Source organism: Corythoichthys intestinalis, chromosome 9 (genome assembly GCF_030265065.1).
Source record: "Corythoichthys intestinalis isolate RoL2023-P3 chromosome 9, ASM3026506v1, whole genome shotgun sequence".
In the NCBI taxonomy this organism is placed as follows: domain Eukaryota; kingdom Metazoa; phylum Chordata; class Actinopteri; order Syngnathiformes; family Syngnathidae; genus Corythoichthys; species Corythoichthys intestinalis.
The window spans coordinates 12293696-12312876 of record NC_080403.1 but is presented as its reverse complement, the minus strand read 5'-3'; the positions used below and the strand labels follow the sequence as shown (position 1 = coordinate 12312876).

General features: G+C 39.2%; 1 protein-coding gene across 3 annotated transcripts in view; it reads right to left on the bottom strand.

Annotated features, from left to right (window-relative positions):
• The window catches only part of LOC130921359 (AMP deaminase 2-like), an 89545-nt gene extending 71225 nt beyond the window's left edge, over positions 1 to 18320 (bottom strand). Inside the window, exons 1-2 of one of the 3 annotated variants that reach the window (XM_057845148.1) lie at positions 18087 to 18320; positions 17746 to 17816 (exon numbers count right to left, since the gene is read on the bottom strand). In XM_057845148.1, coding sequence (XP_057701131.1) covers positions 17746 to 17764 — 19 coding nt within the window. In that variant the 5' untranslated portion in view covers positions 17765 to 17816; positions 18087 to 18320. Of the gene's footprint in view, positions 1 to 12578; positions 12809 to 17745; positions 17817 to 18086 lie in introns of those variants that run through there. The other 2 variants (XM_057845149.1, XM_057845147.1) reach the window with 2 other exon arrangements.
• Positions 18321 to 19181: the final 861 nt, after the last annotated feature.

Here is a 19181-nt window from a genome sequence, read left to right as displayed (position 1 = left end):
AGAATATTCTTAAGACTCTAAAAATATGTCGAAACAATTTCGGATGAAGAAAAAAATATTGTATTTCACTGTAAACGCAGAACTGCAGACCGCTGGTGTTTTTCCTCCTATCATGTGCGACTCAACGGCTTCGACCAACATTTTTCCTAAGGAAATTTTTTTTTGCAGATTTTGCACTTGGGTTGGGAGCCTTTGAATAGCTCACGATACGTCACGATTTGCAATACCAGGCTCATGATAACGATATGGCGATACATCAATCGTCAATATATGAGTAAGGAATTCATTCTAGGATATTCTACAAAACAACTAATAAACAGAAAATCAAAATATTTTCATCCTTCTGCTGTGATTTGGAATGAGTTTATCAGTGGTAGACGTCCAATCCGTTTGAAGCAAAGGGGATGGCAGCGAATGAATGAATGCTCAGTTGGAGTGTGGCAGTGATTAGCTATCAATGTGCGCTTGCCCTCGATAATGACGTCGGCGCATCAGTTTTGTTCCCGGAAATAATAAGCCCACACGTTAGCGAAGATGACTGAAAAACAGATGTCTTTTGATAGTTTTTCCAGGTAAAACGACACCTGCTTAGCCAGAAAAGAAGCCTACAACCAAGTCCATTCTGGATAATATGTGGCTAAAAGCTAGCAAACGAGGTAACAAAAGAAAATGCACTGAGAGCGTCATATCTCTTGACGAACCGTAATGCTAAAGCCAAGAAACCTTTCACGGTTGGAGAACTCATTTTGCTAGTGTTGTCAGTAAATCTGATTACTTTCTTTCAGTAACAAGCAATCTAACCCGTTCATTTTTCCAAAACAGTAATCTGATTAGTTTCCTTAGTGTCTGTGTGTTACTATTTTGTGATTGCCCCATAATGTATGTAGAATGAAGAATACTGTAGTCATGTACGATGACCATTTTGAATGGAAAATGTTGCTCTTGAGTTTGGGAGTAGCATCACATGTCACGTTTTCCCATGGGAGGACAGAAACAAACGGGTCACTTGTATTACCATGCCTTTAACGATGAGTCTCCGGCCATAAAGACTTAGCCATGCTACCTCGTCAGAACGCGAACAATGAATGACAGAGGCAGGAGAGATACCACAAACGGCTGCATTTGCTCACTGGAAATACAGCCATTACTTCACATTTTTGTCCAGTAAAGATCACAAAAATATCTCTGTGCATTGCAAACTGCGCTGGCTCAAAAACTCTGTGGACCGCTAAAAACTCCACATCCCATTCAAAGAACCACTTGGAATTACAGCCCAGTGCTATTCAACCCGAAGCAAAGCCTACAGGTAACGAGAGCACTTCTACAGTTTGTAACTAGCCTTTATGTACATTTTATAGTTCCAGTTTGTAACCATAGGCAGAATTTGACATTTATGGGGGGGCAAATCATGTTGACGGACACACCTCATCATTTGTGTGTTTTCTATAATTTCACTACTATTTACATTGTAAATTCTCACTGAATATATATCAAAACGATGAATGAACATGTGGAATTATGTACTTGACAAAAAAAGTGAAATAACTGAAAACTTTTTTCATATTCTACTTTCTTCAAAGTATCCGCCCTTTGCTCTTATTACTTTTTTGCACAACTTTAATACTCTTTCAATGAACTTCAAGATGCAGACAACGGAAAAGGTTCTCACTTCACAGGTATGCCTTATCTTGGTTAATAAGTGAAATTGGGTTGGGACTAGGGATGGGAATCGAAATCCGATTCCAATTCGGAACCGGTTCCGAGCGACATCACAATGAAAAAGCCTTAACGATCCCTTTAACGATCCCTAAAGACGCATATTGCGTCGTGACGTGTCTTGTTGTCCAGACGCATCAAACTAGCATGGCGCCAAGAACCACTCGCTCCAAAATTTGGCTACACTTCACCAGGAAAAAGTGTGAAAATGAAAGGTTACGATAGTTTAGCACGTGCGTTGCCGCCGTAAACATAACAATGACGTAGGTTCGAACGCTCGAAAGTGTGTCTTCACTTCACGAGGAAAAATTACAGCAAAGCGACTTGCAGTCATTGCGAGATGGAAATAACTGCATCGGGAGGGAATATACTGCACTGTCCTCACCGAGACGCTAAGGCTCAGTCCTGGCTATACAGCTAGCGAAACTCCCAAATGACGATGCAGAAGACGTTGGTATAATTTGCTGACTTTATTCAACCATCACTTGAAACTAAAAATAGAAATGAAACAAATAAATTTCGTCCCCAATAACAAACAGGTTCGCATCAACGTAAATCAGCGATGATTAACTGCTAACACAGTCATAACAAACAGTTAGCATGTGTTCGCTAGCATTAGCACATCGTTTAAACCACTACACAACTGGATTTAAGTGTCCAATCGCGAGTGGAAACACACAACAACAGCACAGAAGATGATACATACAGGCGTTGGCTCTGTGGATATTTTACAAACATTAACAAAGAACCTAGGCTCGTGGCAGTGTTTCCCTTTCTCACTAACTCGCTCACTGGCTTGGATGCAGCATTTCTTCTTCTTCGCGCTCTTCTTCGCATGAGGAAGCGCAAGGGCGCCACCACTTGAGCGTGAAAGCGCCATAAAAACTAAAAGGCATGCATTTCAATATACTGTACTGGTAAATAAAAACAGGGGTCCCCAAACTACGGCCCGCGGCTCCATATTTGGTCCGGCCCCCTGAACAATTCCAGAGAGCATTTTGAATTTTTTTTTGTTTTTTTTTTCTCCCTCAGTAGTGTTATTTATTTCCTGGCCTTTTTCAGTGAATAACTCAGAGAGGGTTATTTGGTTATTATCTATTTAATTAATAGTGCTATTATTATTTATTATTATTATATTATATTATTATTTTTATTTTATTTACTTTTGTTCCGAGAAGAATCCACAGAGGGTTATTTGATTGTGGCTTTCTGAAAAACAATAATTTTTTGACATTTCGCACTCCTGCAATCGTCACACTTTTTCTGTTACAAACTGACCCCGGCCTCTCATCAGAGAAGGGAAAAGTTATTTGGCCCTCACAGGAAAAAGTTTGGGGACATTGCCAAAGGCAGAACAACGACCTATATGCCAAAATATACCAATATTTTATATTTCTATTAGAAAAATGTTTCAGTAAAATGTTACACATTCTTGTGCATTAGCCACTTATTGCCACAGTTAACATTGAGGCTTTGGGCCTCTTTTGACCTCGTTGTGAGTTTGTAAGGTTGTGACTTCTGATTAAACAAACTTGATGCCAATCAAAATGTTTGTTCTTTTTTTTCCCGAAATTAGAATCGATAAGAGAATCGCTAAAGAATCGAATCGTTAAGCAATATCGATAATGGAATCGGAATCGTAAAAATCGTATCAATTCCCATCCCTAGTTGGGACCATCATTTGTATTAAATTGAATGAGGTGTGCCCAAACCTTTGGTCTGTACTGTGTGTATATACAATGTGTATATATATATACATATATATACATATATATACACATATATATATATATATATATATACAGTGGGGAGAACCAGTATTTGATACACTGACAATGGGAAAACCCATCGGCAGTGTATCAAATATTGGTTCTCCCCACTGTATATATATATATATATATATGTATCCAGGGGTCGCGTTAACCGGAAATTTTCCGTCGTTGACCGGTTTTTTAAAACGGTGACGGAAAAAACTGAAGTCCGTCAGTCATTTTGACAGGTTGCAATTCACACCCCAGACCTCAGGGTGGCACATTAATTAGCTATTGTCTCTCTTAATGCATGACGTTGTTGGCTATTCTGTCAGAATATTGTAGCGTAACCGGGGTCTGGCGGCGGCACTGTGATTGACACATCAACGCGAGGTTCTTATTGGTGCACCCGGTGTGCCAGCGCGTGATCCTTATGTCTTCCTTCCCCTTCCGTTTCCGCATGTTTACCATTGAAGTCAATGGCGGTGGAATCGAAGTTGGAAGGTCTTTATACAAGATCCCGGGAATGTTATTTTGATGTAGGCGGGTGGAGAACCAAGCCTCCATGCTTCGTACCATGTCGATTTCCAAACCATGGGTGCTCGTACTCGTCATAAGGAGATGGACAAAACTGACAGCTCCTGCAGTCATGCCCCCGCTATTATGGAAGGTAATGTGCTCTAAAAATACGAAACCTAAAATCTGGCGCATGAAACGACTTGTTGCCTTTGCTATTGATATTACGATGATGATTGTAATTACGAAGTTTAATCATTTTTACAACAACTAGCTTCTGCTACTGCTGCTAGCCGCCTGTTGCTAATCGTGTTTGAATGCACCGCATATATCCAAGTGTTACAAGTTTTTATTCGTTTGTTTACAGCTGGGAAATGCTGTTATAAAAGAGAAGACAACTTGACTTGTACGTTGATGGACATATATCGAACATATATAGTTTGCGTTCCACAATGATGATGACAGCTCGACTCCCGGGAGAGGCCGAGAGAGGCAGGAATTGTGACAGACGGTGGTTCGCCGAGATCGCCGTGATCCAACTACGAACTTGTGAACGGTAGCATTTTTAAATATATGCTATTGGAGCTGGAATTACCGAAGAGGAGAGCGAGATGGACTGCTGTAATTCGACAAGAAATCGGGGCACCAAACGATCACCACAGACTATGTAGTAGTCATTTTATATCTGGTAAGATGCATTTAATATATATTTAGAAGATTTTGGGCTGACAACCACAATTAAGATCATTGTGTGACGTTGGTGATTGGGGTCTATATGGTTGCCTCTTTTTCTTTGGGAGTGGAGTTGTTTTGTTGGTGTTGTTGGTGGTAAGCAGAGTAAAAAGAGGGAGAAAAATACAACTTCAGTGTCTAATTTTTCGCCGCCAAGCAAGCGTTACAAAATTAAAAATGAATGAAAACTAAGTACTATTGAATATGTCATCATTATCATTTTAAAAATTTCAGTGACTAGTAAAAATAGATTATGACCGGATTTTTATGACCCTGTCAGTCAAAATGACAGACAACGAAAATGTCTAGCGCAACCTCTGATATACATACACATCTTGACGTTGTTCGTCTTCAATCGTCGGTCCAAGCTGTGTTGTTGTTGAAGCTTTTGAAAGCTTAGGTTTAAAGGTTTAGTTTTGGCTAAGCAAAGCAAAGAAGCGTCTCTAAGGTGCTAGTCACAAGATCTGTTCGAAAAATAATTTGGGCCCATTATGAAATACTTTCGAGGATTCTTGTTCATTCCGTTCATTTTTCTTGTTTATTTGCTTTACAGCTTTTATAAACGACATTTTAACAGCCAGGTCTTTGTTTTAAAGGGGAATTTCTGTTACATCCGCAAATGCGGAAACAAGGTTGGACCAGGCAGCAGACAAAAAGCGGGGAGGACGTACAAGGTTTATTGACTCATTTGCTCCCAAAAACTTGTAAATATGTTCTATTTTTAATTGTTTCAGTGTCCCAAAGACGTATTTATACGTCTATTACGTTTTTCTTTTTCTTTTTTTCTTTTCTTTTTTTTTTTTTTCAAAAAAGACCTCTCTGGGTTCTGATTCAATTTAGCTCCAAAGCACAAAGCTGAAAATCCATTTTAAAGTACTAAAACTGGCCACTGCAGGGCAGTAGCACATTTGGTAAGACCCGCAACCCGATTCAACGGCAACGAACGGCCAAACCGCACGGCTGGGCACCAGCGGAAGACGTCCAAATGGATGCCAGGCGGCGGACAACCGAGCAGAACAAGCGGTTGGACGCCCGGGATGCCAGGCACTGGACAACCGAGCAGAGCGACCGGGACCACTAGTGAACCGGATGATGCATTTGAGTCCGTTCTGCTCGCGAGCAGAGACTAAAAAAAATTCATCTTTATGAGACAGACGACGATGAGTGAAAAGTTTAACCGGCTGTCGTGGCCAGAACAGCGTCATCTTTCAGTTAGTTATGTGTAAATAAATTGTTACTCTGCTATCAAAAGCTCTATTTGTCTTGTTGTTTATCTTATTTTGTAAAAGGAAAACATTATTCAGATGTTTGGGATGTAACTAAAGCAAAAAATAGCTGTGTATAAGTCAAAGTTATGTTTGAAATGTATACTTTCACAAAAAGCTCAATTCCACCGTTTTTTCATCAGGAATTGGAAAATTCCATGTTTATATAGCAATAGAACAGAATGTTCTGTGGGCCTCACAAAATCTGTTAAAATCCAGTAAAACGGCCGGGAGCGAAGGGCCTTGCTCCAGTGAAAATGGCTGGGAGTGAATGAGTTAATCACTAAAGATCCATCTTGCCTCCCCAGGTTTAGTTTTGGCTAAGCAAAGCAAAGGACCGTCTATAAGGTGCTAGTCACAAGATCTGTTCGAAAAATAATTTGGGCCCATTACGAAATACTTTCAAGGATTCTTGTTCATTTCGTTCATTGTTGTTGTTTATTTGCTTTACAACTTTTATAAGCAACATTCTAACGGCCAGGTCTTTATTTTAAAGGGCAATTTCTGTTACATCCGCAAATGCGGAAACAAGGTTGGACCATGAATGCAGCAGACAACAAGCGGGGATGGCGTACAAGGTTTATTAATCACAAACAAAAAACAACACGTGATCGCGGCAAGGTAGAAAAAACAAAAAGGGTCCGTGACAGAAGGTCGACGGGGCTCAATAATACAAACTCGAGGGTAAACTAAGACAAGTAGGCAGAGAGTCGAAAAAGGCATAATACAATACTCAAATACCTGCACAAGGTAGAGGTTCAAAAACGAGCGCAGCACACGAACAGAAATCCTAGGCAGGGGAATACGCGAATGTAATGAGACTATATTGCGAGATGTCAAATGGCAATCAGCAAAGCAATATCTCGGCAGCTTTCTTCGAGATCACCCGTGGTTAAATGCCATGTTGATGAGCCTGCATTGGGTGCATGTGCAACGTCCGGAACACCCCCACAATCAGCTTTGCAACAAAACAATTTAACCACCCGCAGAACGTGACAATTTCAGAATTTTTGACATTAGGTGTTTAGGCAGCAAAGCAAAAAAAAATTGGTAAAAAGTACGTAACTGATAAACTACTTTTAAAGTAACTTACCGTAATTTCCCGAATATAAGGCTCACCCGTGTATAACGCACACCCCAAATTTACTTGTAAAATCTAGAGAAAATTATTGTACCCGTGTATAACGCGCACCCTAATTTTAGCACCAATAAATGGAACAATACAAGAAAACTAATAATATGATCTGACAACTTCTCCAACTTACCAGAATCCAGGAGAAAACAAAACAGATGTGACTTTTCTTTTAAAGGCTGCTGTATAATTGCTCGTTTCATCATGATGAATGAATGTTTCTTCCATGGATTGATACGGTAATATAAAAGAAAAGAGGAACTATTGTTATTTGGGTTTGAGTTTCCCGAGGGACAGATTTAGTTGACGGACAAAGGAAGTCTGTGTTGTGTTACGTTTGTTATGGTCCGAGTTGCCGAGTTGCAATAAACATTGACTCAAATGAGTTGAAGAAACTAAATTCTGTGCTTTATGAAGAGTGAAAAAAGGCTGAATTTAACACAGACGAAATCATTCGACCAATCAGAGTGAAGTATTACCGAAACAAAATGGTGACATCATGTCCCGTAATGGTCGGCAACGGATCGCCGCATGTGTTTTCTTCAACACAACATGGCCGTGTCAATAAAAAAAAAAAAATCGGTCTTTATATATACAGTATATATTTAATATATATACAGTGGGGACAACAAGTATTTGATACACTGCCAATGGGTTTTCCCATTGTGAGTGTATCAAATACTTGTTCTCCCCACTGTATATTTCTGTCTCCATCCCTGTACCCGTGTATAATGCACACCATGATTTTACAAGTTGATTTGGGGGGAAAAAAGTGCGCGTTATATTCGGGAAATTACGGTAGTTAGTTTGATAATAAAGTCATCAGTAAATTAACTAGATTACTTTTTTTAGACGTAATCAGTAATTAAATTACTTTCTCTAACAATGCTACTGTTACCAAGGATATTTTCCGTCAAGTTATAGGAGAAGCCACTGTTAAAAAAGGTTGATTCAGCATATGGTGAATTACATTTTCCTTTCACTTAAAGTTTGTTTTTAGCCCCGTCGTGTTATTTTATATTTACTGTAATTTTCTGCCCCACATTGCCTGTCAGTGGAAAAAAGGCCCACATCTCAATTGTCCATGCTGCAAAAACGGTTGGGGACCATTGGGTTAACTGAAAACACGACTGTAAATAGTTGTTGAATGCATGACATTGGTGAGTGTGGTATTAATAAAATGTGTGTGTATAGTGAGCATAATTCCTGTGCTTACTAATGGCAAGCTAAACCCCGCTGTCAATTCTTGCAAGCGAGAAAATATTATTACGACATACATTTGAAGTGTCCAAGATCAATGTGTGAATGCACCATTAGCTCATCACAGCTCGTTCATGTCAAGCGAGCCGGCCGGTTCCACATTGAAGATTAGGGGTTGGGAGAGAGCCAGATGCACTCATCGAAAAAGTCCAGATATGGCTCGTGAGATACAGGTTCCCGACCCCTGTAGTAGAGTATAATAATAACAACAGTTCATATTGATGACGCTGTGCTGAGGAAAAAAACATATTGTTTGACTATTCTCTAAAAAAGTATCATACATTGTAAGTAGTTACTCACAATGTTACTCATTAATTTAGTATTATTTTCAGCGTATACTTTTTTACTTGTACTTGATTACTTTTTTGGATGACTACTTTTACTTGAATAATATTATTTTTAAGGAACACTACTCTTACTGTTCTAACCACCTCTAATTTCTGATTTTGTCATGACTTATTTGAGATTGTAACAAGTTTATTTGCTCTCGTAATAAACTACAGTGGTATCTCTAAATACAAAGTTAATTAGTTCTAGGACCTCCTCGAAATGGTCGTATGTCGAGCAAGATTTTCCCAAAAGAATATATTATAATTCCATTAACTTGTTCCACAGCGGGAAAACCAACACTAAATCCTTAATACTGCTGGTACTATTACAAATGGAAATTACACATCGCAAAAACAAATAAATTCTAAATAAAATGGGAATAATAATATAATAATAATTCCTGTAATAATGGAATGAATCGGAATCTAATGTGGCGGATGTGTTTTGCGTGCTGTACCTGCGGTAGAGATTTTACTTTCACCTTTAATGTTTTGTTGTTGCCGTCAACTGCGGCGGACACGAAGCGTGTTGTGTTTCTTAAGTTCTGAAATAAATGATTAAAAACCTGACGAAACTGGCCATTTCGTTTGCGATGTTACCATAATAACAACTGTCTCCTTAACTTATAAAGATTGGCAAACGGAGGTCAGAGGAGGACCGTCGAGATCGGAGACATTCTAAAGCCGTATCGTCGAGCCAGTTCTCGGATGCGCATATCACGTTCATATTTTTCTGTTATTTCCATCTTCATTTTAATGGTAAGAGTCACCTTTTTCCTTTTTTTTCACCACCTGCACTAACCTTCTTGGAACCTGTGTTGATGTCTCTCGCAAGAAAATCTGCCGTGCGTCCGTCTTGTGGCAAAACAAAGAAACTGTGGCGCTGTCATAAACCGTTGTATTTCGAGCATGTGGTCAGATGTAGAAACAAATGGCGAGTCAAATTTTAGGATGTTGATCGTATGTCGAAGCGATCGTATGTCTAGGTACCACTTTATATCTTTAATAATTTCAGACTGTTTCTAACAATTGCGTGCACAGACAATTTTGGGGGCGGGTACTCAAAGGGGGGAAAAAGGGCCCATTTTGCAGCGTATGTAACTGCCAGCCCAGCTGCCTTGTTCGAAAAATGTGAATTACCGTATTGGCCCGAATATAAGACGGTGTATTTTGCATTGAAATAAGAATGAAAAAGAGGGGGTATATTTGCGGTCTAGACATTATACCCATTCACGACGCTAGATGGCGCCAGATATCATTGAATCGATGTTCTGTCATGACAGATCTCAGCTACTCTCAAGTTTAACCAGTTTGCATTATTCTATTGCAATGTTTTTCCTTATTCAGATTTGTTTCAAGACTACAGTTACACACTTTATTGGTTACTGCAGTTCTTGCAAATTTGTTGTTTTATCACAATAGATTGGTTTATTTACATTTCAAAAACCAGAAGCCATTCATTTACAAATGTGATTTATATATTTAAATGTTCAGATATTAAGATTTGAATGGGGCAAAATAACATGCTTTTTCTCTCAAATATATTGCAATTAATTAAAAATTAATTTGGTGTTCAAAAAGTCTTTTTTCAAACTTGAGTCTTGAAAAAAAGGGGGTCGTCTTATAATCAGGGCCGTCTTATATTCGGGTCTCGGAAGAAACTGACATTGAGACTTTTTAAGGTTTTGCGATATATTGCGAAATATATTTTGAAATCAAAACTAAAAGAATTTTCACCAGATGACTTGAATAGATTTGTTTGGGAAGACTTTGGTTGACTTTCCATCACCCAATAGTATTTATAGTTCAAAATAAAAAAACAATTGCACGTCCTGAGATGGGACTATTGTGCAATTGCGCATGCGCACATCACGACGGCGATGTTGACGCTTGTGTAGTTTGGTTCTCATTGGACTACCAAAGGCTGTAGCCAGTGAGAGTAAAATGGTTTGTGTGGAACAAGGGAGGGACTTCTGAAGATCAAAACCAAGCGCAAAGCAGTAATTCAAGCCAAAGATAGGAATTCACTCAGTCTCTCAGGCAGACACTTTCATCACATCTATATATCACGATACATTGCCCGGGCTGCGAAGCCAAAGTACAACATTACACATTCTGCTTCATGTGATGCCGAGGGGGTCCAGTGGGAGGGAGACTCCTGCTGATGTAGAAACTGACGGGCAAATCCACGTTTCCATCAAAAAAAATCAACACTCACATTAGAGGAATATTTCAAATGCACTAGGGCACCCAAGATAGGAACTGCTCAGATTTTCACCAGGAGAGTTTATTTTTATACTAGTAAAAGCTCAAAGATGAGCTTCTCAAGAGACGATTCAGCAGATGTTTCCAATAGTAGTCACTTTGTCTTCAAATGTACAGTAGGCCTTACAAGGCCTTTTGGGTGCTCCGCATGTGGCTCTTATGACGGACCGGGCATTCAGACAGTTCAGCCGAGCGACTAATTGAGAGCACGGAAATGGCTGCAGAGGCCTCTAAGTTATTTATTACTGCAGCAAAGATGGGCTTCCTCAGCAAATATGTTATAGTATCTACTGCAGCACGCGTCCAAACACACATTTGAGCTTGGCCAAAGCACACGACGCTGAACTGTGGTTGCAGAATTAAATCAATATTATCCTGTAATTGCTTCAAAGATGCATGGTTGGTCTAATTTATGCTTCAACTCTCTCAACATATGGCAGTCAGCCTCCATTTTATCTACAATGAACTCATCACAGTAACTAATCAAAAAGCATGTACAGTACTTTGTGTTTGACACCTAATACATAAAGTCAAGTGGATTCGCTGAAAAACCAGCACATTGGAACCACAAAGGAAAAAACATATTGCCCTTTGGGAATAATAGAAAATTAGAAATCTATAAACTTAAGTCTAACCGTCATCAACTTTTAACTTTTATGAACGGCAGGGAAGCATTTTCAATAACATTTGAGTACAATACTACAACACTCTCCTTGTTAAACATATGTAAACACAAGTTTGTGTGTGACCTTTGGGGACTTTATTATTTTTTTTATTTAAATGTGATATTTTGGATTGCTATGCTTAAAATGTCTTGGCCTTTTAAAAGTTGGAGGTTGTCGTACAACTAATAAAAGTACTGTTGTCTTCCCTGTCAGACATTGTGCAAGAGGCACATCAAATGTAAACAATATTTCGAGTTTTAATTAATTTAAAAGACATCTTTTGTGAGACATGGGAAGCTAGAATTGGACAGCGCCAACGGAAGGATGGGGAGGACGGGCAATTTATATGCAGCAAGGCTGGACCTGAGTTTGGGACCAGAATCTCAGAAACACACATGCACACACTTTAATGTGTATTCATCTAGAAATTCAGGTTGTGTATTCGTATACACGATATAAGGGATATTATGGTACGGTATGTTGAAAATGTAATACAAAGGGATAAAGAGTAAACAATACCTAAGTACAATTTTGCCTGAGAAACCAACTTAGGAAATGTGATCTTTTCATGATGGCATAATGAGGTAAACTGACAAGATAGAATACTTGCACAGCTGTGCAGAACATAAGTGCAAACGGAGATAAGGCTGTAGCTTAGCCATGCCCTCAAGATAAAACTGTCACCACTACAAGAGCAGAGTAGGTGGGTCCAAAGAACTGCTGTTATAAATATCCAGCTCAATCAATCAACCTGAGCAGAAAAAATAGGCTTGTCATTTGTTAAATAAATTCCGTTTCATTCCTTACTGCAATTTGGCGGCCTGTAGAAAACTTTTGACAGCTTCCTACATTTGCAAACACTTCCTTCTCCTAACCGTCCCAAACAACAATGTTAACATGTTAGCTTTCCACACTTTCTAAAGGACCCCCATCTCAACCTCACTCACCAGGGCTTGTAGTGCTCTGCAGGCTCCCCCTCTTGCGGAACTGGGATTTGGGCTTCCCTGAACTGTCGCTGGTAGAGAAGGATGCTGACATCTTGCTGCCTGTGCTTACGCGGCTAGTGGAGGCGAACCAGTCAGAGCTGGGCAGTGGCCAGCAGAGGGAGAGAGGAGGAGCGGTTCTCACACTTGAGTTCTGTCTCACATTGGGGCAGCGAGGCAGCAGGACCCACGCGAGGCTGCGAAAGGCTCCTCTGCAGAGTTGGCTCCTCCTCCTTCTAGCCAGCTGCAGGTCAGGAGCAACGCTGTACAACGGCGAGCTAAAAGCTCGGATCACCCAGCTCCTGCTAAGGGCCATCTTCCTTGGTTGTCCTGGCAACCGGAGAAGAAGCTTCAAGCAGCTACTGTAAGGGGATCCAGCCCCAAGGGGACACCATAGATATGGGAGTGCGGCTAGGATGACAGCCGGAACGCCACGAGATGGGCTGAGCAGGAAGGTGACCGAAGGACAAAAGGTTTTTTTCCCAATGTTCTAAAAATAGCACAGATACACAAGCAGACCACAAGAAGACAGAAAAAAACTGGATTGTTGAGTGAAAGTACTCAAATACATTAAGTTTATAGAAGCTCACTCATGGTCTTCAGTTGTCTAAGCTTGCTTTGTGGACAGTGTTTCTTGATGAGATAAAATGAGGTTCAAAGAGGGCGAATGAAAGGTCACAATCTGACGCAAGATGAATAAGTGTGTTGGCAGGAACCGTCTATATATATGCAGTCAAAATAAAAGATTAAAAAAAAAAAGATTCATAAGAAAACTTTTGTATTTTAAAAAGTCAACTGCTTTTGTACTCACAGAGTGAAGCATGAAAAGAGCCAACATCTCCATCTAGTGATGAGTTCGATTATTGCAGCCAGCTGTTTAGTAGGATGTACATTGAAATTAAAGTAGTTTTAAGAACGGGCAGCACAGTGTTCTGATAAACAAGCAGTTTGTAACAAAGTAAATTTAATTAAATTTTCTTTATGCAGTAATATTAATCTATTGTCGCCTGACAAAGCGCTGTTAAAAAATAACAACATACACAATAATTAGCAATGTAATGTTTCCAACAGTATTATTTCAATTCACCCCTAAGGAACTACTGTTTCTGCTTATTGAATTAATTCAAATGTTAAAAAAAAAAAAAAAAAAAAAAGTATTATTCTTATTACACAAGATGGGACTATTTTTATTTCCCACCCAGTAAGCTTCAACAGTGTACCACAAAAGAGTACACCACTCGCATTTCTGCAGATATTTAAGTATATATTTTCATGAGACAACACTGACAAAATGACACATTGACACAATGAAAAGTAGTCTGTGTGCAGCTTACATAATTGAGTTAATTTATTTCCCCTCAAAATAACTGAAAATATAGCCGTTAATATCTAAACCCCTGGCAAAAAAGGTTGTTGTTTTTTTTTTCATCTAGCGGCATGAGTTGAGCCAGAGCCATGAGTTGAGCATTGACATTACCCGGGTAATGACAAGCATGATGTTTACTCTTGCTCCGTTCCTCATTGCATCCTGAAGACCGCGCTGACTGTGTTTCAATTCCGCTACACTTGGCATTTCAATAATCGGAATTTGGATGTTTGTGCTTTGTTCTCAAATCTTCCACGGCCGAATCGCAAATAATCTAAGAATCGAAAATTCCGCACACCTCTAGTAAGCACCGTCATGAACGTTTCCCACCAGTCACATGAGTTAACTCCAGTGTGTTTAGTGCAGCCATGTCCAAGTCCGGCCCGAGGGCCAAATGCGGCCCGTGGTCAATTTCATCCGGCCCCCAGCCTCTGTCATAAAATCAATAACGTCTGGCCCAGTGGCCCGCACACAGACTTAATAAATTGGTCAGCAGTACTGCTACAAGCACATGAAGTAGCTTACACACTAAATGCTGCTCCTCATTAACCCACTAAAAGGCAGCAGCACTCTAAGCAACATTATCCCGTGTGACCCTTTACTCCATATTTTCTAAAATGGTGACAATCAACAAAAAAAAAGAAAGTTGACTGTGACGGCTTCAAGGATAGGTGGACATTGTTCTAATTCTTCACTAAAATATGCAACAACTACGTCTGCCTCATTTGCAAAGAGACAGTTGTTTTTAAAGAGTTCAATGTGAGGCAATATTACCAAACAAGACACGCTGACATGTACGGCAAGATTACAAGGAAGATACGTAGCGAGAAATTGAAGCAACTTGAAGTTAGTTTAATTTTACAGCAGCAGTATTTCACAAGAGCCCGAGAATCGAAAGAGAACGCCACAAAGGCTAGTTGCAAGATTGTTGAAATTACTACTAAAAAAAAATAATAAAGCAAATGTGACACACAGAATGGCTTGCTAAAATTTGCTTAAATATATTGTTCTACGTAAAGCACGTCAGCCATGGTCGGCCCCCCACATTTTTACCACACCAAATCTGGCCCTCTTTGCAAAAAGTTTGGACACCCCTGGTTTAGTGTGTCTAGTGGTGGTAAAACATTTTTTTCTCTCTCTCTGGCAACTGTCTGTGTTGAGAAAGAGTGTGTGTGTGTATAATGTAAACATAATACGAGTCATACATACATGCTTTATGTGGAAAATAATTCAATTATAATTATTTTTGTTCTGATGGTAGTTATGTTGAGCTGTGGCTGTGTGTTTAGGCTCACCTAAAGAACTGCATTTATTTTAATTTTATTGAGAATATTTTAGTTATGGCTTTTTTATTTTAACTGGACTTTATACGTACGTTTCAATTTGTTAATGTTTTGAAAAATAAAAATCCTGTTCAATTTTTTTTTCCCCTCAAAGTAACACATTTTAGAGATGTAATTGTAATACCGTGAAACCGTGATATTTTGGCTTAGGGTTATTTAACCGTCAGAATATCATACAGACACATGCCTACAAGTCCCACCTTTCAAAAACATTCTCGCATGTGTCTTTCACTTGGCTGGCGACCACTCCAGGGGGGTAACCTGCTTTTCATCCAAAATCAACTGGGATAGGTTACAGCACAGCCTCATCATGATCAGTGGTAAAGAAAAGGGATGGATATACAGTGGGGAGAACAAGTATTTGATACACTGCCGATTTTGCTGGTTTTCCCACTTGCAAAGCATGTAGAGGTCTGTAATTTGTATAATAAGCTCTCTTCAACTGTGAAGGATGGAATCTAATACAAAAAAAACAGAAAATCACGTTGTATGATTTTTAAATAATAAATTTGCATTTAATTGCATGAATTAAGTATTTGATACATCACAAAAATCGAACTTAATATTTTGTACAGAAAGCTTTGTTTGCTATTACGTTTCCTGTAGTCCTTGACAAGGTTTGCAGTGCAGCAGGGATTTTGGCCCACTCCTCCATGCAGATCTTCTCCAGAGCCTTCAGGTTTCGGGGTTGCTGCCGGGCAACACGGACTTTCAGCTCCCTCCATAGATTTTCTATCAGGTTCAGATCTGGTGATTGGCTAGGCCACTCCAGGACCTTAAGATGCTTCTTACGGAGCCACTCTTTAGTTGCCTTGGCTGTGTGCTTTGGGTCGTCATGCTGGAAGACCCAGCCACGACCCATCTTCAGGGCTCTCACTTAAGGAAGGAGGTTGTCAGCAAAGATCTGGCGATACATAGCCCCATCCATCCTCCCCTCAATACGGTGCAGTCGTCCTGTACCCTTGGTGGAGAAGCAGCCCCAAAAAATGTTTCCTCCTCCACGTTTCACGGTTGGGATGGTGTTCTTGGGGTTGTACTCGTCCTTCTTTTTCCTCCAAACACGACGAGCCGGGTTTAGACCAAAAAGTTCAATTTTGGTCTCATCCGGCCACATGACCTTCTCCCATTGCTCCTCTGGATCATCCAGATGGTCAGTGGCAAACTTCAGACGTGTCTGGACATGCACTGGCTTCAGCAGCGGGACCTTGCGTGCGCTGTAGGATTTTAATCCATGACGGCGTAATGTGTTTCCGATGGTTTTCTTCGAGACTGCGGTTCCAGCTCTCTTCAGGTCATTGACCAGGTCCTGCCGTGTAGTTCTGGGCTGATCCCTCACCTTCCTCATGATCAGTGATGCCCCACGAGGTGAGATCTTGCATGGAGCCCCAGAACGAGGCAGATTGACCGTCAACTTGAACTTCTTCCATTTTCTAATAATCGCTCCTACAGTTGTTACCTTCTCACCAAGCTGCTTGCTTATTTTCCTGTAGCCCATCCCAGCCTTGTGCAGGTCTATTATTTTATCCCTGATGTCCTTACACAGCTCTTTGGTCTTGGCCATTGTGGAGAGGTTGGAGTTTGTTTGTTTGAGCATGTGAGCAGGTGTCTTTTATACAGGTAACAAGTTCAAACAGGTGCAGTTACTTCCGGTAATGAGTGGAGAACTAATCTGTATATTTTATATATATATATATATATATATATATATATATATATATATATATATATATATATATATATATATATATATATATATAATATACTTAGATAATATATGTTTATGATATGGTTTTTCTTGATGCCAATCTTCGCTAAAGACTAGCTAAAACTTTTACCTGGATGCTGCTTTTTTGTTTGTTTGTTTGTTTTACAAATCTTAATTTATAATTTGTTGTGTGGTAATCAATCAACTTGTTTTGAGATGGGTCTTTGTTTTTTACTTTATAATTTATTTTTTGTAGCACTCCATGTTGTACTCCATGTTAATTATGTTCAGAAGAATATAAATAAAGCCATATAAATAATAAATATTTAATATACTGTATATTTTTTTACGTTAGTAATTCGTTTTACACATAATTTTACTTTTTTTTTTGGTAATAAATTAATTTAAGCAACAACAAAAAAAACTGAGGAGCCCTTTGGGAGCCGAAAGAGCCGCTCTTTTTAGTGAGCCGAGCCAAAAGAACGAGAGAAAAGAACCGGCTCTCTAAAAAGAGCCGGAATTCCCAGTACTGTATTAATATGGACGTGGACAATGTAGGAGTCACGTGACATCATGAGACTTCCTGTAAAAGCAAACAGGACCAAAGAAAATGGGAATGAGCAAAAAAATCCATTGTTTTACCAGCCAAATTGACTCCCACATTGAAAAAAAAAAAAAGTCTAAACTTTTATGAAGTATGAGAATTTGGTGACTTACCACCACCTGGCCCTGACATGGTTGCAAATGAATAGAAGGTCGGGAAGCAGTTCACTAAAACAGGAAGTAGCCTGTCAAAACACGACGGGACAATATAGTATCTGCTTGTTTAAAACACAGAAACATCACATTATCCAGCGTGTAAGCGAGTCAAACACCTCGAATTTCGAAGGCTAAAAATATTAGAAGCAATAGATCAGCTTTGTTCGTTTTTTTAAGTTTGCCTCGGCTAATGTTAGCACGTGACTGATCTTAACAGCACCGTCGAAAGACTCGAAACAACAGTTACAATAACATCCCTGATAAATTCTAACACGGATGCTTTTATTAATTTCTTTTACCTTGAGTGTATATGGTCAGTGGTGGCGTAGTTAAACTTTGACGAGATCCATCGAATCGTTTGCGTTTAGTGTTTCCTGTTGTAACTCATCTTTTCCCCCCAACAAGTCACTTCCACTTTGTAGATACGTTCAGTCATTGACTTCCACAAAAGGGGATGCATACAAATCAGTCAGAATTTTAAGTGATGAAAGAAACTGATGTTACATTTTATGTAACGCAATGATCACACAAACGCAGTTATTCATTGAAAAAAAAAAAAAAACGTCCTGAATGTCCAATGAAATTTTCTGACACATTGTCCTTTGATGACTGAAGTCCATCACTTAATTCACTACGGGAACCTTTGAAGCTATAAACTATTATTTATTAAGACATTAATACAATAGACAGCAGTGTCCCTTTTAAACCTCCTAAGTATATTGATACTCTTGCAAAAGGAATGGTCACCAACGTGTGTCACCGTTAGGGTTGTCAACTCCCTGAAAAAAAAATAAGGGACACCTCATTGGTACTCAAAACTGAATTAATTAGGTACATATCTGGGTCATAAAAGCACATGGGAAAAACAATAATTATCAGCAATGTATTTTTAATACCAAATAGACTAGAACTATTATTATTATTAAGGCTTTGAGCCATTATGTGTGTGTGTTCGCTTTTAGTAAATACTTACTGTAATTTTCGGACTATAAGACGCTACTCCCCCCTCCCCCCATTATTATTACGTTATTTGTTGATTCATTTGGGTTGATAGGCAACACTTTATTTGACAGCGGCATCATAACACTGCCATAAGACCATCATAATTATGGCATGACACTATCATGGGCATTAATGAATGCTTATGACAGATGTCATTAAGTTTCATCCGGAAAATTATATCACTAACTCCTTTTATGTCCACCTCAGATCTTTTACATCTATACAAAAGTGATATCATTTGCCAGGTAACACAAAATGACATGTGTCATAAGCATTCATTAATGCTCATGGCAGTGTCATGTCATAATTATGATGATCTTATGACAGTCTTGTGGCACCACTGTCAATGTGTTACCAAATACCATAACTAGCAATTAATAAAACAATTGGAA